General features: G+C 37.0%; 1 protein-coding gene across 7 annotated transcripts in view; it reads left to right on the top strand.

Annotated features, from left to right (window-relative positions):
• Positions 1 to 20,464, top strand: part of LOC131573139 (ataxin-7-like protein 1) — a 114,289-nt gene extending 93,825 nt beyond the window's left edge. For 5 of the 7 annotated variants that reach the window (XM_058826781.1, XM_058826778.1, XM_058826783.1 and 2 more), the window contains 7 exons: positions 1,126 to 1,208; positions 2,055 to 2,311; positions 4,455 to 4,647; positions 6,972 to 7,093; positions 9,709 to 10,660; positions 14,595 to 14,669; positions 17,803 to 20,464. In XM_058826781.1, the coding sequence (XP_058682764.1) occupies positions 1,126 to 1,208; positions 2,055 to 2,311; positions 4,455 to 4,647; positions 6,972 to 7,093; positions 9,709 to 10,660; positions 14,595 to 14,669; positions 17,803 to 17,844 (1,724 nt within the window). In that variant the 3' untranslated portion in view covers positions 17,845 to 20,464. Of the gene's footprint in view, positions 1 to 1,125; positions 1,209 to 2,054; positions 2,312 to 4,454; positions 4,648 to 6,971; positions 7,094 to 9,708; positions 10,661 to 14,594; positions 14,670 to 17,350 lie in introns of all 7 variants that reach the window. The other 2 variants (XM_058826779.1, XM_058826782.1) reach the window with 2 other exon arrangements.
• The last annotated feature ends 995 nt before the right edge of the window (positions 20,465 to 21,459 follow it).

Here is a 21,459-nt window from a genome sequence, read left to right as displayed (position 1 = left end):
CCATTTAATGTTTGGATAAGCATTTTTAAGTCTAGATAGCAGGATACATAAAACTGCTAGAAACTGTGATATCTGAAGGCTAGTTGCTGTCTAACATTAAGCTACTTGTCCTTACTTTTCTTATTCCAGCTGTTGTACTTGCTGTGATGCTGTCATAACATTGTAACACAGCTGTGAATCACTGTCTTCTTAGCTCCCATTTGTTTGTTTATAAAGAATTTTTAAATCCTCTGATTAAAAGTTGTATTTGAGTACAGGATATTTAATATATCTGAATGTAGCACCACTGTATAGTTAAAATAGGATTTGGCAAATAGTTTATATTCCCCTACCAAACAAAAGCAAACCAGTCTGCCAATTGCACCATAATTTGTCAAGGTGTATGAAGGTAATGGTAGAGGGTTTTGATGGCATAAACTAACAAGTGTAGATCCATAGTTTTGTTACAGCTCGTAGTGCAAACTGTAAAATTGTATTAACATAACCTAAAGGAGGTGATGCTATCTATGGTATAGAAATACTAAAATATTAATGAAATTAAATATGCAGGTACAGCATATTAAATATTAATGCCCTTTTAATGTTAATCATGAGTAGAACTCAAGTAAAAGCCTTTTTCATAATCTCCGCAAACTTTAAATTCCATCCCTCCCTTCACATCGGGAAGTAAAAACTAACATACATGGTATTTTTATAAAGATGTAGGGGACAGATTTAGATAAATTTTATTTTTAAAAATGCCACCAGTTGTTTAAAGCACTTGTGATGCTATTTGTGTCTTAGCCCATCTCTGGAGCCAGAGCTGCAAATGCTCTGAGGCAGCCAGAGTTAGGAAGGGAACTGATGTCACAGGGATTTGGTTTGGTCCTTTGTTTGGGCCACTCTACTGTAAGCAGACTTATTTCCATGAAGTCTTTGGCTGAAATCCTGCTCTAAATGGTTTTAAACATGCAAGGACCAAAAGATGCACAGCTATAAGTGTGATGCACATAGCACTGTTATGGGATCAGTGGTTCAGGCTGAGCCTGATTAAATTAATTTCTAACAGGAAAATTTATAAGCTACTCTAGTTAAAACTTCTGTAATAATCTATTTTTTCTCATTTCCCATTCTCCCATCAAACAGAAAGAGAATTTGACCCAAATAAGCACTGTGGAGTACTGGATCCTGAAACAAAGAAACCTTGCACAAGATCGCTCACCTGCAAGGTATTTTTCTTAGAAGATAAAATATCAGATGCTTTGTTATAGTTTAAATCCTACCACAGTAGTTTGAGAGGTCATACCTGCTCCTGTCTTACAGACAATGGGTATGGTATTCAGGCGCTGTCTTCAGGTAATTCTTTTGTGTAATTCTATTTCTTTGAATCAGAGCATCTGCATTATTCCGCTGATATTTCTAAAAAGATTTTTTTCTTGTCATTTTATTATGCAAAAAGCATTAATGTTTCATGTAGAAACCCAAGTGTTATTTTAAATGCTTCTTTTTTGGTTCATGTGTGCAACAACGTTGAAGTATAGTAATTTTTTAGTTAAAAAATTACCATATTTGTGTATAATAAATTACTTGGAGGCTGCCCTTGTGATAGTAATAAATCCTGTGTCAAAAAGTAGCTGCAATGTGAGATGTTTCTAATGAACATTTGTATGTGTATGTGCTGCCTGTCAGTAGAGATGATCAGCTAAATTTGCTTTAAAATGTATTCATGTTTTTCAATCCAATGAAATCAGTTTTCATTGTAAGTTAAAAGCTATAATGATTTTCTTAATATCTTAAAATTACTGGAATTCTATTTTCCATCTTGGAAAAGGTAAGTCAATAGTCTCTATTAAATAAAAATCATTTGAAAAAGTAATTTTAGCCTTGATGTTGGCATTTAAGAATGACTTTATAAATTATCAAAGATAATGTGGATTAGGAGCTTTATTTCCATAACTGTGGCTAAAGTTGTTTGAAGTAGATTTTATCTTTTAGAGTAGTGGTGTATCAGAAGTATAGAGGACTCATAAACAATGTCATGCACACACAAATGCTTTTTAACCACCTATTTTTAGACTCATTCACTTAATCATCGACGAGCAGTTCCAGGCCGTAAAAAACAGTTTGACATCCTTCTAGCTGAACACAAAGCTCGATCCAGGGAAAAAGAAGTTGCAAAAGACAAAGAGCATCCACCATCTGCAAGGGAAAGCTATCAGAGCCAGCCCACACCAGCACAAGACTCTCTGTCAGGATCCTCAGTGAACTCTGGGCAAGAATCTAAAGTAACATCTCCTGCAAAATCTAGACCACCAAATTCTGTACTTCCAAGGTAAGCACTTCTGCAGTGTGGAGTGTTGCGTTCTGAAGGTGCTGTAAGAAATTTCTTAGACTTTCATATAACTCATTTTATAAGCTTTTAATACTTTTTTAGGCTATTGCACAATAAAACGTATTAATACAAGAATTTCTGCTAGCTTATGTTAATTGAACTCTGTCCATGGTAGCCTGTGATCTAATTGGAAATGAGGAAAGGAATAGTGTCCACCTTTGGCTCAGAATCTCAGACTAACTGCATTTTTTTCCTAAAATGATCAGTAATAATTAATAAAGATTCTATTCAAATCATTTGGTCACACCTGGGAATTGAGAAAAGTCTGTTTACATCAATCAGTGTAGGTATTAGTGGTAAAATTCTGCACATTTATATAAAATTTTTCTCCAGAAATACTTTGCGAATTGCATCAATGGAATTGTAAAAAAGGGTGTAATTTAGTGTTGATTTAAAACTATTGATATGAAACCATCCATAGCATGTCTTCCCTTATTTTGAAGATTTTTCTTAGAAAGGACAAAAACAGTCTTCAGAAAGACAATGAAAACTTCTGAAGGCATCCTTTTGCAAAAAACAGAGTAAGGTATTTGATCTACTGAATTCTAATTATCCTCTGGAAAACTTCACATATATTTTGTTTATTTGTGGGTTTTTTTGGTACTCATTTTGGCTGGTGTGCATAGAGCTAAATCAGTTGGTTTTGTTCATATTTATATTTTTTCATCATTCATTTCTTTGCAGAAACCTTAGTCAGGATTGGGTGTTCATTTTGGGACTTTCCTACTGTGATAGTCCTTATTTGAAAGAGATACTTCTTGTATTTACTATCTTGGGTCTTACAGAGACAGCTGTTTCCAATGTTTTCTGTGTGGCCACCAAGCCTGAATGAGGTTTCATTCCTGTGGCGGCAGAGGTGGACCTTGCTGGGTTTTAGTGAAAAAGACAATGAGAGAATACCCACAGATGAGCGGTGTTTCTCTGCTTAATTCTTGGAAAAGCAGTGACCTTACACTGTCCTTCCATAGAGAGGAGCACAGACAGACAGGTAGAAATGGGGCTTAGTAGGTATTAACAATCAAAGTAGCAAAACTGGAGTGCAATTCCACGAGAGTCAGCTGCAGAAATTGCAGAGGTAGTAGTCGAGGAGGAGGATTTTAGCAGTCAGACATTGTTTGTACAGTCTGCATTTCTGTTTCAGCTGCAGCGCCTCTTGGGCTGTCCTGCCTGGTTTCAGAGCAGCCATGGAAGCCTTGTGGCCTCTCTGTGGGGGCCAGCAAGCTGCAGCTCTGCTGCTGCCGGTGGCACAGCCCGCCAGGGCCACCGTGGGGGCTCAGCCGAGCGCTTGGGGGCTGCGGAGCGCTGGCACAGCCCAGGTGACAGCAGCTGCAGCTTGGGCTGTGCCAATCGGCGAGCAATCCCTACTCAGGTCAGGACAGGGCTCCTGTGTGCAGGCTCGGGGACTGCACTGTCCTGAGAGCATGAATTAATGAGACTGAAGGAGGATTTTGCCCAGTGTGGGCATCTCCTCCAGCCTCAGAGCTCTCCATACATACTTGGTTGTACTGTAATTGAGAACCTTTTCCACTCCCACTTCTAATCTAATCTGTTTTCAAACTAGTTTTGAAAGGCAAAGCACCATTATACCTTGTCATGCAAGGACATTCCTACTTTGTTTTATTGCATTTTAGACAAAGGTAAAAAATGCTGTGAGGAGTTCTCCCAGTTACTTCACTCACTAATCTACCTGTAGAGGGGGTCAGCTAAACACTCCTATATTTAGTACACTAATTTAAGTAGGATTTTTATAAATGGACCTTTAGGATTAATAATGTAGCAGAGATTTTATATACCTGTGCTTTAAGCGTTCCATGTCTCTCTTAAGATCTGAAATCCAGCTTCATGACAAATTTAAAATTTCAAATTTCAAATTTGGTGATAGACAGGTGTTTCTGTTAACATTAACTTGATGACAACCCCACAATATATTTCTGACAAGACCAAATGTCAGCTATTCGGTGTCTTTTACTCTCCTTGTTTACATTGATAATTTCTGGCATCATTTGCTTTGATGCTTGATGCCAGCAGGTAGGTTTCTAGAGCCTTTGAATGCTGATGATTTAAATATATGTTCTCCTTCTAGACCTTCATCTGCAAATAGCATAAACAGCAACAGTTCTTCAAACCACAGTGGGTATGTACCAGAGCTGCCACTGCCTTCCATGGGAGGAGATATCACAAGCAGATTGTCCAGTGATGAAGGAGAAGTGGATGGAGCTGAAGAATCTGAGAAATTAGACTGTCATTTTTCTGGACACCATCCCAGACCTCTTGGGGTATGTGTCAGTCTGGCATGCCTTGCCATTGTTCTTGCATAATTAGGGAGGGGAGAACAAATAAGTAATTTAGTAAGAAGGTAAGGAATGAAGAAGTCACATTCTGAAAACTGTTCTAAAGAGAAAAAATACTTTTGATAGAAAAGGGTAAGGATGGGATAAGGTAGAGACCACTGGTCAGTACACATGATACATTGACGTAGGACAAGATAGGCAGCAGAAAATCAGAAGTTCTATTTTTAGATTGTCCTCTCAGTAGACCTCAAATTGGATGTAGCTCTGCTAAACGGAGGAAAGTTGCATTGCTTTAAATGTGACATGAGCAGATTTTCTCTTGGTTGTTGCAGTTCTTAGAAAACTGTACCTTGCAGTTGGTGGCAGAAGGCTAGTACAGTGCTCCATTCATTTCTGTAGTCTGCTTTAAAGCAGTAATTAAATGTCTTTTATGTGAGTGTATGTGGACTTTGAAACTATTGCTTCATTCACCTCAAAATGAAAAGACTCTGGTGGTGGCTCAAGTATGTGTTTGAGCAGCTGGTTTTGTCTTTCTCTTGTGTTAGTGAGAAATTCATTGTAAGTAGTAAAAGGTGCTTTGTGGTATTATCTCTGCAGTGTGAATTTGTTTACACTGTTCAAACCAAGAAGCAGTGGAAGAACTCTTGAAGTTCTTAGGAGTTGGTTCTCATAAAAATTGAGTCAAAGAATACACTTACATGTTTTCCATATAATATGCAGAATAAACACTGTGATAACTGGTAGCATTGTTTGTATTCCCTAGAGCAAATGAGAACTTGTTACTGTCAGACACCAGGAAAAAGTATGACCCAAACATTAAATGACTGTCAGATGAAATCCTGTATTTGGTTCTTACAGAGAAAATGAGAATTACTGTAGTCCACACAATAGTATGATATGCAGAAACCTCCTGTTTCCTTGGTACTATGGCATGCTACTTTGGTTTTGCTGACTGCTTCTCTATGAATTAAAAACTAAAGGTTCACTGCATGGGTGCCTACACAATTCAAAAAATAATCTAAGTGCAGCCAGTTCTTGTACATGCCTCAGCAGTGAGGCATGGCTGTCAATAGCCATTTTGGTTTAGGATCCTAGTTCTGTTTCAAGGCAAACCCACTGACTCATCTGTTCTCTGAAATCGTAACATCTCTCAACTGAAGCAGTTACTGGTAGTGAAACCAGTTCTTAGTCCATATCAGTGTGAAGTCAGAAAAGATAGTGTCAATCACATCTAGTTTATGTTAATTGCTGAATTTCATATTCAAGTAGACTCTTTTCCTTACAACATCCTTCTCCTGGCCAGGTGGTAAAAACTGATCAGGGGGAAGGTCAGTAGCTGCTTAAATTTCCTCTTGGTGGTACTTGGTGTTAGTGGTAGCTTGCTGGGAGGTAAGACTAGTTTGTCAGCTTAGGTGGTGATTTTAATTAACCTGTTTAACCTTGTCATGAAACAGAGTTAAAATGAACAGTTGCAGTGACCACTTGCTGTCCATTAAGCTAATGAGTGCTTTGAATGGATGCTCTCCTACTGCATCAGTGCTTCTGCTGTCAGCCATAATTGGTGTGACTGTGTCCCTTGTATGATGGAGAGTTGTCTTGTTTTTGAGGATGATTTGTAACAGAGTTCTCTCCTACAAATACATTGCAGCAGTTCTCTGCATCATGTAGATCATTAAGACTGAGCTGAACCAAGAGCAGATTCCTGATTGTAACATTTCAGTGTAGTAGGACTTTTCAAGAGGTTCTCCAGAGGAGGTGGTGCAGGTACTCCTGAACTGCAGAATTTTCAAAATACTACTCCTCCAGTAGATTTTCATGCACTGTCAAGACTGTAGCCGATGTTCTGTTGTAGCACAGATGCCATGGATGATAATTTACATTTTTACTGAAATGTCAGGGATTTGTTTATTAAGTAGATACTAAAGATGTTCCCATTGTACTTTTTTTCCACTTCAGTTATATTTTTATTGCTGTCATGCAATTATGAGATTTAAGACACACAGAACAGTGTAACTTGTCTTTCTGAGGCAGTAAGAATTTTTTCTTTGAAAGTACCTCAACAGGTACATTCTTTCTCTGGCACTGATTCGTTAATGAAGTATGAAATATACTTTACACTAAGCTAAAATATGCACATATTTCATAATTCTTAAAAAAACTATTTATGCTGTAGATAATGAAAACCACATTTTAAAAGAAGTTTTATATGCATGATACAAATTACAATGGTGTTCCTTGATCTACCAATAAATATTTCATCATGTAGAAATAATTTTTTATAAGCAACATTGAAATACTTTTTCTTTCAGTTCTGTTCATACGGCAGTCGCTTAATGGGAAGAGGGTACTATGTCTTTGACAGAAGATGGGACCATTTTCGATTCGCACTGAACTCCATGGTAGAAAAACACTTGAACTCACAGATGTGGAAGTAAGTGGAATTTTTACACTTCTTTTTTTTTTTTTTTTTTCTTGGTGGGTAATTTACTTTTTTAATTCTTTAAAATTTCTAAATTAAACACTCCATGGGCCATTTACTCCATTTGTAAAATTACATCTGTATTAAGGTATAGCAGTAACATGTGTACAAATATTTTCTGTTAAGGAATATACAGCCCAACGGAACAATATCCTAGTCCAATGTAAATTTCTGCCAGATCTAGGACTCTTTCTAGTCCCTAAGAATCCTGATTTTGCTTAGAATTTTATGCCTTTATCATGTACCTGTATCACCCATTCAGGCTTTGCTGTTCAAGACTCATGAGTTGTACGATAAGAAACTTGGTGCACATCCGTCTGTGCATAAGATGGAATATGATAGGTTTTTAATCCATAGTGCCCTTACTGCCTTTGAGATCTTAAAAGTTTGATTATTACTCACTGTTGAAGCACCTCTCTATCACATATGCAGCTTCCAAGCATTATAGGCTTTGACTACACAGATCCATTGAAATAGACTGCACTTCTAAAATAGATATTAATTCTTTTTTTAAAAAAAAGTAATTAATAGTTCATGGCATCTACAGATAGATAGATTTTTTGGGGATATTCTGCTACAGAATATGCATTCTTTCAACGTAATGATGCTGAAGTGCAGTGTTTCATGTCACTGTTTATTATCAGGACTGTGTTACATTCATTGGATAACAGCCATTAGATAAACAAGGTTTGATTTTCATTTAAATATATATATTTTTTAAGCACTAAAGCTTGGCTTGTCTGACTAACCTGGTAACTTAATGATAATGGTGACATTGTGCTAGGAGATAGAGTTTAGAAATGGTTGGTTCTGCCATAAAAGGGCCAGTTTCATTTCTGTTCAGAGACTGATCATGCTCAATCTACTTTGTAAATTTGTAAACTAGTGTCTGTCACCTTCCACAAATAAAAATATTTTAGTTTCCTTATACAGGAAGATTAAAATTAGTTACCTATTGGCTTTGTTTGTCAGGAGAAAAGATGCTTAGGCATCTGAAAAAACATGTACCACCACTAGTACAAACTAGTACAGAAAACAAACCTCTGTAGTAGTCATTTGATACCAGAAGTAAACAGGCCTTATCCTGCTCCCACTAAATCTGATTTTAAAAGTTTTCCCAAATTTTAGCTCTTATTATAATCTCTAATACCTTGATGAGCTCCAGCCATACTCACTTGTCTGTATAACACAGGAAGCTGACAGTGCCTAACCCCTGTTTTATTCCTCTGCTGTCCTCAACCCTCCTCTGGGCTTTCTGTGTTCCCCAAGCAGACCTGGATGTGAGGCTGCTATTCTATAGCTCTGCAGCTGTGGCCACAGGTACAGGGATGCAGGGCCATGTTCTCAGAACTGTAACATTAACAAAGTGCTTTAATCCCTAGTTCTCAAACTACTTTGCAAAGGTGGGTAGGAATTGTTGGCCCTTCTTTAAAAGAAACCTGAAGGACAGCTCTGATAAGCAGCTTTGTTTGCATTGCAAGTGGCAGGCAGTAGGACTTCCTCATTTCTGGCAGCATGGACTGTGTGTAATCCCTTATGTAACTGTGCCATAAACAGTGTTCTGTCCAACAGTCTCCACAAGAGGAATACCTGGAGAGAACACTTGTAATTAGGATTTGATTTATGATAAAACAGCACACCCAGGGCTGTTCTTTTGTTGTACTTCTGTGATGGCAAGAGTAAGCCTTTAAAAATGGGAAAGGTGTCAGTAGTGAGGATAACAAGGGCAGAGTTATGGGGCTGTACAACTTCTCAGAAAAGAGAAATAGGATTAAACCGGGACTTAAATTTAAGTCTAAATAATGGGAAAAGCTCATATATTAGTTTTCCAAGAGACATTAGGAAGGTCTGGTTCTTTGATAACACCACATTAGATAAAATAATAGATGATGGCTGAACGGAAAGGAATTTGAATACACCTTACTAATTTCACAGGTAATACTATTATACTTTCTTCTCAAAAGAGTATTCAGCTTTTTATAAAGCTTATCAAGCTCTGTTTAATATTTTGTCATTTTTTCAATATCAGTGAAAATTAATCAACAATTTACATGTTTAATGCCATCTAACCAGCGCTCAAATGAGCTGTTGGGAATAGCACTGCATTTGGAAAGGGATGATCTTTCCTCTTTATGCTCAATGATTAAGTGCTTCACAACCCCTCAGACTGTCGCATTTACTACTTTAATGAAATCTAACCTATGAGTTTAGGTTGATACTGAAACTGTTCCACAACTTGAGCTTTGAAGCAAAGCATATACAATTAATGAAACATGGTGACTAGGATATTTATAGGTGCCACTGTCAGGCATTTATTTGCATTTTTTAATTGTTTAGTAAAATAAGAGAAGGAAAAAGGAAATGAAATTTGTAATAATGTTTTTAAATTGTAATATTGTGCACTTAATTGCTGTATATGATTAATAGAATAAAATAGGAATCAAAATTGTAACAAACTAAGTTTGCCTTTTTGAATAAATTAATGGAAATTATTTCCTATCTGCATTGTTTGGATGGAATTTTTTATGTAGCTCTCTTCTTCTTTTTTCCCTCCCTTTTCTATTTAGGAAAATTCCTCCTGCGGCAGACAGTCCCATGCCTTCTCCAGCAGCACATGTCTCCACTCCTTTTCCAGCATCAGTCTTACAGCCCTTTAGCAACCCCAGTGCGGTGTATATTCCTTCAACACCTATCAGTTCAAGAATCACTTCTTCCTACATAATGACATCAGCCATGTTATCAAATGCAGCCTTTGTGACAACGGCAGAGACAAATTCCATTATGTCACACACCACAGCTTTTCCTCACATGGCTGCAAGCCTAAGTATCATGGACTCAACTTTTAAGGCGCCATCAGCTGTGTCACCAGTGCCAGCAGTCATCCCTTCCCCATCCCACAAGCCATCCAAAACAAAAACCAGCAAATCCTCAAAAGTGAAAGACCTGTCATCTCGGAGTGATGAGTCTTCAAGTAACAAAAAGAAAAAGCCGCAGTCGTCGTCTTCATCGTCGTCATCATCCTCATTATCTTTGCAGACATCTTCCTCATCTTCATTTTCAGGGTCCCACAAAAAGAACTGTGTCCTGAACCCCAGTTCAACGTTGAACTCCTATCAGGCGACATCCTCCTTTAACAGTGTGTCTGTGCACAATACCAATAATGGAACAAGCCCACTCAGTGCCAAATCGGAGCCCTCAGGACGGACTTCATTGTCAAGTAGTTCAACAGACTCAGTGAAACACATGAGCATGGTAGTGAGCAGTATTGACTCTTCTAATCTGTCTGTATCTTCTCTCGTGCACCACTCAGGGGACCACTCCCTGGGAGCACATAATGCAGTGTCTTCTCTACCCCTTTCTTTTGACAAATCAGAAGGAAAAAAACGTAAAAACTCTAGTTCTAGTAGCAAAGCCTGTAAAATCACTAAAATGCCTGGTATGAATAGTGTTCATAGAAAGAGCACTGCCAACCTTATTTCTGCGGTGCCAGATCCTACAAGCAGCTCCATCTCTCGGCAGGTAAGGGACTCTTCCAGTTATTTTTTTGTAGATCATGTCTGACTTCCTTGAAATATTTCATACATTCTGAAAAGAAAATGCCACAGATGGGTTTTCATCACACAATTTGCTTTCTAGGTTAATACAGAAAGTTATTTGTTTTGTACCGGTCATAGCAAGATGCTCTGAGAGTTAAAAAAATTGTATATATATATTTATATATATATATATATATATATATATATATATACACTTTCTCAAAATATTTTTATGAGATTTTTTTATTCAATTATTAAAGTAGCTGTTTCTATCTCAGCAAGTAAAATTGAATGTCCGGAATGGATAAATAATTTTTAGATTTTTTTTTTCTTAATTCTCATCTCTCTGAAATAAATTGTATTATTTAAACAGGAAGATTAGAGTCAGAATTACTGTTTATTTCTTTTCCAAACTTGTTGCTGGTTCATTTCCTAATGTTATGCAAGTCTTCATATCACATCTACCTTTCTCCTGGGGAGAGTCTGTGGTGCCTGACCTCAGATGTTGTTTCCTGTTTGAAACTGGAAAAATTAAGGAATTGGGATCTTAATCAGATGACCTTTAGTGGACATTTGGTTACCTTTTTCAGTGTACATGTGTTCACAGAATATTGAAGTCAGTGCAGCAGATAAGGTTACACACATTGCTTCATTGATAGTAACAGAGCTTTGGCTCCTCTTTCAGTGGTGCTATGTAAGGACAAAAGTATATGTGAAGCAAGATCTGGTGGGAAAACTGCCAATACAGTCTTTATAATGATCAACTGTTTCATTCTGCTGCCGTGCCCAGTGCTGTGCAGTGCACACAAAACAATGCTTGGCCCTGGTGTATGGAACACAAAGCCATAGAAAATAGGATACCTCAGAGCATCCAGAGAAGGTAGCTTAGGAATATTTTTTTTTTTAATGAAGCTCTCATTTCCTAAGGATATTGCCCATAAAAACAAGTGTAATTTAAAAAGAAGATGGTAAGTGCAGAGCAATCTGTAAGTAATATGGCAGAAATGGGAGAGGAGAAAAGGAATAAATGCATTCTAAAGCTGATATAGAAGACAGACTGAAGGTCTCAAAGAATGGTCTAGCAGGTATATTTTCTCTTTCCTACTTCCAGCAGAGGTGCAACAGAGATGAATTGTTTGGCTTTTTAAAATGGGGAGTGGCATTGTATTTCTGTTGTAAGCCTCTTAAACGTGTCCTGCAATCAGAACTGATCTTCAAGTAACTGAAGTCAGCAGAGGTTGCTGCAAATTCTTCTGTCACACAATCTGAATTTTGAAACGTGTGCCCAAAAAGATTAAATTGCCCTGAGGTTTAAGGTGTCAAATGGAAAGAAAAAGTAAGTAGAAATTGGTACTTTGGTACAAATATGGGTAATATTAAATGGATTGTATCATCTTTTCGCAGAACATAGACTGTATCTGTAGCTAGTGCAGTGTGAGGAAATCTTACAGAGGAGGTTCTGAGTTCAAATTCTGAGCTCCCTTGGGATCAAATCTGTTCCTGTGTGTCATTCCTGTTTCAATTCCTGATGTATTTCGTCGTGTTGCACAGTAATAGAAGTAAATAAACCCCAAAAAATCTATCAGAGGTCTTTGCTGAATATTTGTAAAAATGTAATTCTGACTAATATTTTTTTCTGAAGTAAGAGGTTAAATATTTGTAGTGAGTGTTACAATATACAGATATTTAAACATGTTATACATATATGTATGTATTGTGTATATCTATATATGTTTTATATATATGACCAGGTGCATACATACATACATATATATGTATACATGCATATATGTGTGTGTATGTATATATGTAAAAGTTGGTCACACTTTCCTCTTATATTGCTGGTTTTTGGAGCTACAGCAGTAGTCAAAAATAGGCCTTTGGGGTTAATTGTGTTTGAGAAGTGTAGCTGGCAGCTAATTGTCTTTGTGACAAGGATACTGTATGCAATACAGTATAAATGGAATTTGTACCCATTTAAGCATATGGGTCAAATAATATTACATACTCTACATGTGTTTATTGGAGCTCTGGAGAGTACAATACTTAAATTCCCTTTTAAGCTGTGCTGTTTGACTTGCTGTGTTCTAGAAATGCAGTTACAGTAAAAATCCCAATCAAAAAAATGGCACAACTTAAAATCTTGCTCTTGTTCCTTCATGTAACAGGGCAAATTGAAGAGACTAAGAACACAGCAACAGGCGATAGGCTCAGGTATAGTTTTCTTATTTAATTCAACTCTAGACTGGATAGATAGTGTTAGACCATTGGTTAGATAGAAGTGTTAACCATTGGGTTTTGAAGTACACTTTATTTTTAAAAGACTCAGGGGAGAAAAAAAGGATTTGAGTTTTGGCCTCCCACTTATACTTTTGGAATGGTGTTTCCCCCCATTATAAACCCAAGACATCTGAGAACCTTTCCTTCATTTCAGAGTGCTGTACCTCTTTGGCCTGTGCGACTGTTTCTCCATTTCAAAAGAGGATATGTATTTATTTTGAAGGGGTTTATGAATGCTGTAATGGTGTATGTAGAGAAGAAAGATTTGCAGGTGTGTCCCGATGTTCTGAATGACCAGGAAAGATAGAAGGTTGTGTGTCTTTAGTCAAGATTTGTAGCTGAAGAATGTTTTCCTCTGTTATGTTAACAGCTGTGACAGGCAAAACAAGCTGAAGGGAGCAGGACAGACAAAGGCCTATCCTTTTAATTTTCATGCACCATGGGAGCACCTTCAAAACTGGCTGTAAATAAAATCTTTAAACATTTATTCTGGATAGGATGTGAACAGAGAGCACTGTTTCAAACAATCTCTGTGTGAGAAAGTGCAGGTGTGGAGAGGAAGAGAGAGGCTACCTTTCACTCTGTACACGAAATGGCAGAATAACAAACAATGCTGTGGAAGGGAAGGAGAAAGCTGCTCTTGTGGAGGCCCTGCCAGCCAATGTCACAGCCCCACCAAGTCAGTACGAAACTGGCTACTGTATTTCTCACTGTTTAGGAGACAGGTTCTTGCTACTTCTCCATCAAAGGATTAAAATGATGTTACTTGAAGTCAGTGACTTTGTAAACAACTATTCACACTGCAGTCATCTGCCGTTTACAGACAGGTTAATAGTTAATTTTTATCAGTCTTGTAACCCCTGTGGAACTACTCATCTGACTCAACAGCTGTGTCCCTTCTTGTATGGCAAGAGAAATATCTATACCATGTTTACAGGTCATTGTAGAAAAACCTATGACAGGCTGCTCTTGCAGAGTGCTGGAAATTCACAAACATTGAAACAAGCAGATGGAATATTGCAGTATTATAACTAAGTATTTTTAAATGGATGTATGTGTACTACAATTTACACTCATTTCTAAAGAAATTCTCTGATGCAGTAATGGATACAAATGCAAATTTGAACTTCTGGAGTTTGGTTCTTGTGATTAATACTTTTTTTATTGAGTAATGATATATGGGAAAAAATGGAATCACTTAGGGCATACCCTGGTGCTTGGCCACTTGGTTTTTGGCCGTTTTGGAGTGGGGAAGATCTCCTGGGGAGGATCCCATGACCTGGAGCACTCAGTGCTCTCTGAACAGCTGCTCTAAGTGACTTCAGTAACTAGAGAAACCAGTATTTCTGTCAAGAGAGGTGGGGGGGTTACAGTTTATATTCCCTCAGCAACTGTTTTGTATGTTATTTTCTGACCTGTAACAGTATTTATGTGCCTTTTAAGACTACTTAAAGTGTACAGGCTCTGAGAGATAATGATGATTCTATCTGAAGCGTATCTTTTGCAATAGCAAAATATCTGTGATCCAAATGTAATGTGATTAGTACCACATTACACAGGGAAGGGAAGGCCATCACCAGCATCTGAATTCAACTGACAAATGTGCCTCTCAATACTGCTCAATTAATGTTTTTCAGATTGGAAAAAATAGCAGTGTAGCTTTGTCACAATCCAGTCCTTCGAGTACATCAAACCCAGTACACAACAGACAAGTAAGTTGCTTTTTACAAAGTGTACTTAAGTAGTCTGTAAACAGTTTTGAAACACTTTATACTATAAAATCTTAAAATACAATTTATGAATACAGTTCTTTATAGAAGCTGCCTTTCAGTGGACTAATACTAGACTTCTCCTCTCATGTAATTTTTTTCCAGCTGTTTTTCCCTCCAAGAATTATGAATTATAAATTTTTTTGCTTGTTTTTCACCACCTGAGTTATGGCTCAGGTTGGCTCATGTGCTGCTAGCTGGCTGTTGCTTTGGTGATAGAGGTTCAGCAGCAGCAGGTCTCTGTTGGTTTTTCTGTCCAACTTCTGCTGAGCAAGACGGCACAGCAGAGTCCCCAGACTGGCACAGGAGGGACAGCATTTAAAAACAGGCCAAAAGTGAAAGCAGCAAAGGGAGAGCAAAAACAGGACAGAGAAGACAAGGCACTTGACTATTCAGAGGAACTAATCTGAAAGCATAACTAACCCATGTGTAATGTGAGTTCTTCTTAAACAGGCTATGAGTTGGATAATGATAATAAATGCTGTAACTCAGCTTTTTTTATCCAGCCCTCATCTGTCTGGAGGACTGCCACACTGGTTTACTTCAATATGGCCCCTACTATTTGACTCTCCAACTTGAGTACTTTATCATGAATTTAATATAAAGTTCTTTAGTGTGAAAAGGTTTCCCACCTCAGCAAGGTATAGTCACAAGTAATTCAGAGGATTTTTCTGTACAGCCAGTGTCATAGAATTCTGTTATGTATTCTGGCTAAATTATGTATCAATAGTTACTCCAAATGGTTATGCTGTTTAGTTTCTGCTGTGTAGACACAGGAGAAGAATAGTAATGATAACCCATCACTGTATGCCAAATTAAAATACTCTGAATCACTCATATCATGAGATGAACAGTAAATTTTATTTTTTTTTCTTTCACTGCTGAATGCAAAGCAATATATGTATGGGAAAACTACTCCAAAGGGAAAAAAGTGGAAAGTTTCTTCATACTTCTAGGGAGTGGCATTTTCCTGTGTGACACTGTCATCTGACTGCCAGTGACAAACTGTTCTGAAGTGCAAAACTGTTTTTGTTTTAATGTCTTGCTCCTGTGTTAGTATAACATACACGCTGCCCAAGGGGCAGAACTTGTTGGGATGTGTTGCCTAGATCCCATGGGGAAAACCTAAGAGTACAAAAGATTAATTTTGTGTCAGCTCTATGTAAACTGAGATTATTGCAGAGCTTTTCAGCTGCCTGTTTTCATAACTTTATCAAAAATAGAAGTGCTTACTAGTTTTAAGCTCCACAAACTCTTTATTTTTAAGAATATGTTTCTGTCAGTTTGGTAGTTGAATGTGGAGCTCAAAGTACAAATACAAAAAAAATTAAGTTGATACTAAGTTTTATTAAAATTTTTTTTTTTTTTTTAAACTTACACAGGATTTTAGTATTTGGAACCACAAATAATGATTCCCTTTATAATAAATGCTTGTCACTGTCAAATTTGAGCTGCTTTGTTGGCAGCGTTTATCTCCAATCTAGCAATTGAATAGTCTCTAAATAAAATCTGTCTTAAACTATGGTAATATTTCATTATAAAGGTGTTAATAATTAGGTAACAATAAGTGGATCTACAAGTGTATGTTGTGTCAGTAAAAACTGGAAGCTGAGCTCTCTGGTTTTGAATGTTAGTGTTGCTATAACCATGATAATCAGGGAGTCCAAGTGAAGCAAGATCTGTAGGCAGAGACAATCTCTGCTATACACCAGGGTTTATAGTTGGAAAAATCTGGCAAGTTTTCATGAATACATCACAACAACAGACTTCTAACAATGCAGTTGGAAGCAGAGTTGTAGCTGCTGAGCTAAATGTGCATATGGAGCAGTTCCTCTGGACTGCCTCCGCTGTGTTCCCTGGCCAGGCAACCTGGTGGAGCTGTCTGCTGGTGCAGAGGGAGAGCCAAAGGGAGGAGAAGATTGTTGTTCTCAAGAGAAGGGAGAGGGGTCCATAACTCATCACAGGGTTGAGTGGCTGGGTGAGAGTGTGGCATTTGGAAAATTGTGTTGGGCTGTAAACCCAGCCTTGTTTGCACCTGTGACGGCCCAGGCGCAGTCTGACTGGGAGAGCTTCCTGTTGACCTTCCCAAAGCAGCCAGTCAGAACGACAGGACACAGAGCAGCACTGGGAAGGTCACCTGCCACCCTTAACTGAGTGCTCATTATTGAGCTGTGAGCTGAAGGTGGCCTGTAGTTGTTTTCATGTCACAGGAGTAGCTCCTTTTGATCACTTGCTGCATGTGTTGAAGTTCACTTGGGTACTCCCGTGGGACTGGTGGATCACAAGAATTGTTGTGGGCCTGTCAGCTCGCTCCCATTGCATTAAACTCCATCAGGTTGAACGGATTCTTCTCAATTAATGTTTAATATGAATATTGCTGCCCTTCTTTGAGACCTGAACTAGGGATTGTATGCATAAAAGCTTGCCTGGTTTTCTAACTATTGTTGCTTCAGTAAAAGAAATACTACTTTTTCCTAAAAAAACTACTTGGCCTTTAACAAAAATTAATGGAATAGTAGTTTTACAGTCAAATTATTTGTGCCTGTATGTATTAAAAGTTTGTTTTCTCCAGATTTTATTCTTGTTCTAGGTTTTTAACTAATCAAGTCTTTTTGTCTTCATAGTGCTTTTAGGTGCCTGAAAGTGTTAACACTTCAAGACCTCAGTATGCGGTGGTTTTTAAATACTGAGTAACTAGATCATTTTATTAAGGGAAGGTGACAACGTGTATGCTGTGTGAGGATTCCTTGTGCATGAAAACATGCTGTGTAGAGGAAAAGATTCTTCAGAGTTGTCGTCTAATTGCTGCTCTTTATTTGTAATGATAACCAAGTTAATGAACATGAGATTCACCAAAGCTTACTAAAATCAGACTGTCCCAAAAGGAAATATGCCGTTTATTCAAAGCAGTTCCTTTTCTTAAAGGTCTAATGTAGTCAGTAAACAGGGAGGAAATTTAGTTCAGGGACTTGAAAAAAATTCCTGCTTTGAGTACTGTCAGCCACAGACATTATTGAAGTGTTTTATACCAAAAGACATTGTGTGATTTTGAACCTGGCTCTGGTTTCTCTTTTAGAAGACATCAAACCGGACTGGTAGAATAAGGACTCTTCCATAACAAGGAAAAGGAACCAGCCTATAATCTCTAGCTCTCAGCAGCCCTACTCCACAGGGTTTTTCTTTTCTATGTCCTGCAGATGGATTTAATCTTTTATGAATTTGTGGTTTTAAAGAGAATTAAATTTACAGAAAACTGTAATAGTGATTTGTTTAGTTTTTCCACTTGTATTTGCCACTGATCTGTACGTTCTGCTTGGTTATGTTTCATGCCTTTTAAAGCTGTTAGCGTTGCAATGCTCCCTTTGTTTCCTAACCAGAACACAATGGACATTCAAAAAAAAAAAAAAAAAAAAAAATCCAGATCATGATTTGAATTTATTTAAAAGATCTCCAAATTTTTTCATTAAATAAAAATTACAGTAATTCTGTATTTAAGCTTGTCCTATGGATAAAAATTGAGTGCATTTCTTAGTAATTTGCAAACAGCTGGGGCACTGCAACTTTAGGGACTAATCCTGATTGGTGCTCTGTACCTACAGCATTTAATAATTTCAGTGGGAATTCTGAGTGTTCAGCCTCTTCCAGGATCAGGCTCTTAAGGAATCTATACTTCAATCAATGCACAGCAGAATTTTGCACCAAACTGTAATTACTGTTATCAGGGGCCCAATGTGTAAAATCCCCATGTCTTGGGGGATTTCCAGACCCTTAAGAACACAACACTTGATAACTTCAGTGAACAGTTTGGGTTTGTGAGAACAGGAGTTGAGCAAATTGGCTTGCATTAATAGAATTGCACTGACAGTGTTTCTTATAGGATTACTGAATAATTTTTTAATAAAATATAGATTTTATAATCAGGAAGCCAATACTAGGTACTGGAACAGTAGTACAGAGGAGTTAATTTTTATTTCTACAGTGTTAAAAGTGCACTTATATGCTGGTTTATTTACATCTTGGGGAAAGGCGAGAGACTGCAAATAGGGAGATTATTACTACTTTCTTTTTTAAAAAAAGAAGGGTTAAGGCAAATTTTAAGACTAAAAATGTTTAAGCAATTATAAACAAGGCTAGACCCTTTGAAAAAAAGTTTAGAAATATTCTTAAAATAAATTTTTATAGTGTTAATTTTGTAATAATTTATGTTTTGCTATACTTCAGAGCTAACTGACTGGTATAGTTTCAGAAACAGTATGAAACTTAGGAAAGTTTAAGCAATGTTTATATTTTTAAAATGTTCTTTGAATTATGTTTTTATTGTACATTTCTTCAGACTGAAAAATGTGTACATATCTTTGTTATTTTTGCACAATTTTTGTCTTGTTCAGTTTTAGGAGCAGTACTATGTTGATTTTTTTTAATTTATTTTGAGTTATAAAACTGCAGGATTTTAAAAATCTCAGTAACAAAGTCATCCTCTGTAATCAATGAACTGCTATTTCTAGTTGTTGAGGGAAAACAGTGGTTGTGAGATTCAGTGGTTGCTTCTGAGAAATAATGCTAATCAGTGACTGAAGGAGCAATTTTGTAGTTTTAGAAAGCTTTAGCTGTTTCCATGCATCTTTTAATTGGAAAGCTGAATTATGGAGCCTGTCCTTTGAATGCTGCTTAAATTTTATTTTCAACTGGCTTACACCTGACAGCATTTCAGGAAAGTTAAGCACGAAGTAAAATCCCGTGGTGTTCTTTCATCATCAAAGAATCATTATTTAATGAAATGTACCTGAAATTTTAGCCTGCAAAATGAAATGGAAGTAAACTCTCGGAAAAAAGTGGAAACAAACTGGACCAGCCTATAATGCATTCTTAGTGTAGCATTCACTCGTAGTTCTTTTTCTTCCCCATTTGCCTGAAAACCTTGTGATTTGTTTCCAGCAATAGAGGCTCAGAAGCTTTGGTTGTTACACATACGCAATGCATAGGCCCGTCAGCCATAAAAAGCGACTTGGATAACTTGTATGCCTTCTTTTGTATCGATGTAACAATTGTAAATAGTGCTGATCGACCTTTGTAGAGAATAGTTTATACAGCATATTCTATTATTGCTGATTCTCAGTGAACTATTGTTTTAAAAAAAAATAAGAAAAAAAGAAATTTTTCTATTTACACCTTATATTTTGTTATGCTGTTGACCCATGGCACTTTAACAAAACTCTGTGGGTTTTGCATAGCTGGTCAGTCATGGGATATATTAAATAACTGTTGTTGCACAGAAATGAATTTGCACCTGCTATATTGTGCTTTCCTACTACAGATTTTAGAACCTTTTCCAGAAGACTTTTGAAGAAAGCATGTCCAATCATTCTAAGAAAAAAAAAAATGCCATACTTGTACAGCCAATTTCTTTTCTACAATCCATATTTTGTAACACTAAGTATTTTCATTCTTTGTCCTGCACCTTTATGTATTAGCAGTATCAAATAGAATTCATTCCATGCTTGTGATAATTGTAAGCAGAATAAATGTCTAAAGTAGGTGTAAATAGTAAATTCTATGGCTTACAGTTTAAAAAAGGAAAACCAGAACAAACATGTATCTGATTGATACTGCCATGGTTCAACACCGGGCCTGGAGATATTCTCTAGTGAGCGATTGTATTTTTTGTTTTTTGCTTTATTATTATTTTTTTTTTTGTAACATGGCTTTGTAAATAAAATAATTTATATGTTTGTAAGAAACAGATGGGGTTTGTCATTATTTCTCTTTGCAAAGCAAAAATGGTGTGCATTGCAAGACTGCTCTTTCTCTTTCCAGAGGCTGAAATACATTTTGCAGATGCCCTGCACTGAGAATTCCGTGGTAGTTCAAAAGATCTGCCCAGCTTTCTGTACAGGGCTGAATTCCTCTGGGATTATTTTTGGCATTCATGTCTAAAATATTTCTGTATTTACATGTCAAGACACGTGCAGTGATCAGCTATTGAGGTTTTTTGCACTTATAAATCATTTTTAAATTCCTTTGCTTAGCTGAATGCATTTTCTCATTCCTTATCAGTGTAAGAATTAACTTTGTTACAGCTGCTAGATTTAGGAATTCTCACTTCAATGGGCAGTACAAATTTATAACCGGTCTTTTTATCATCATTAATACTAAAACCGCAGCTCTTATCTAGGCATTAAGATTCTTGTTCTGTGCAGAGCCTGTTCCAATTACAGATCAAATGAGACTTAAATTGTTCATTGGCTCGACAGCTCTGCAGAGAGGATTGCAGTTTTTTCTCTCACAGGCACCCTCGTCTGCAAATCTGGGGACGATGTACATTTTCATGCTCCTTTTTTGAAGTATCTGGAAACTGTCTTGGAGATGCTGTAGGGAAGATGCTCACAATTACAGTACCTTTTCCAAAAGCAAGCAATTTGGACTGCCACCTGCATTTTTGTGTGCACACAATCAGAACTGGCAGAGGAGACAGGAAGCTGGGCTGCCTTGCAGGAAAATGGAATTGAAGGAGGGAAATTTTACCTCCTAGGTAAACAGCTTTTTGTGAGGTGTCTTGCATTTTCTGAGACCTGTCACAAAAGCTAATCCAAAATTTCCTCTTTACTGTACAATTCATGCCTTGATCTGAGATACTCTGAGATACTTGTATTTTGAATGCTTTTTTTTTTTTAATAATCTTTAGTTTATCTTTTCTACTACAGAAAAAAAATTAATATCATGAAGTAGCAGTAGA

Source organism: Poecile atricapillus, chromosome Z, assembly GCF_030490865.1.
Source record: "Poecile atricapillus isolate bPoeAtr1 chromosome Z, bPoeAtr1.hap1, whole genome shotgun sequence".
NCBI lineage: Eukaryota > Metazoa > Chordata > Aves > Passeriformes > Paridae > Poecile > Poecile atricapillus.
Note: the sequence above shows the minus strand (reverse complement) of the source record. Positions and strands in the feature narration are given on the sequence as shown.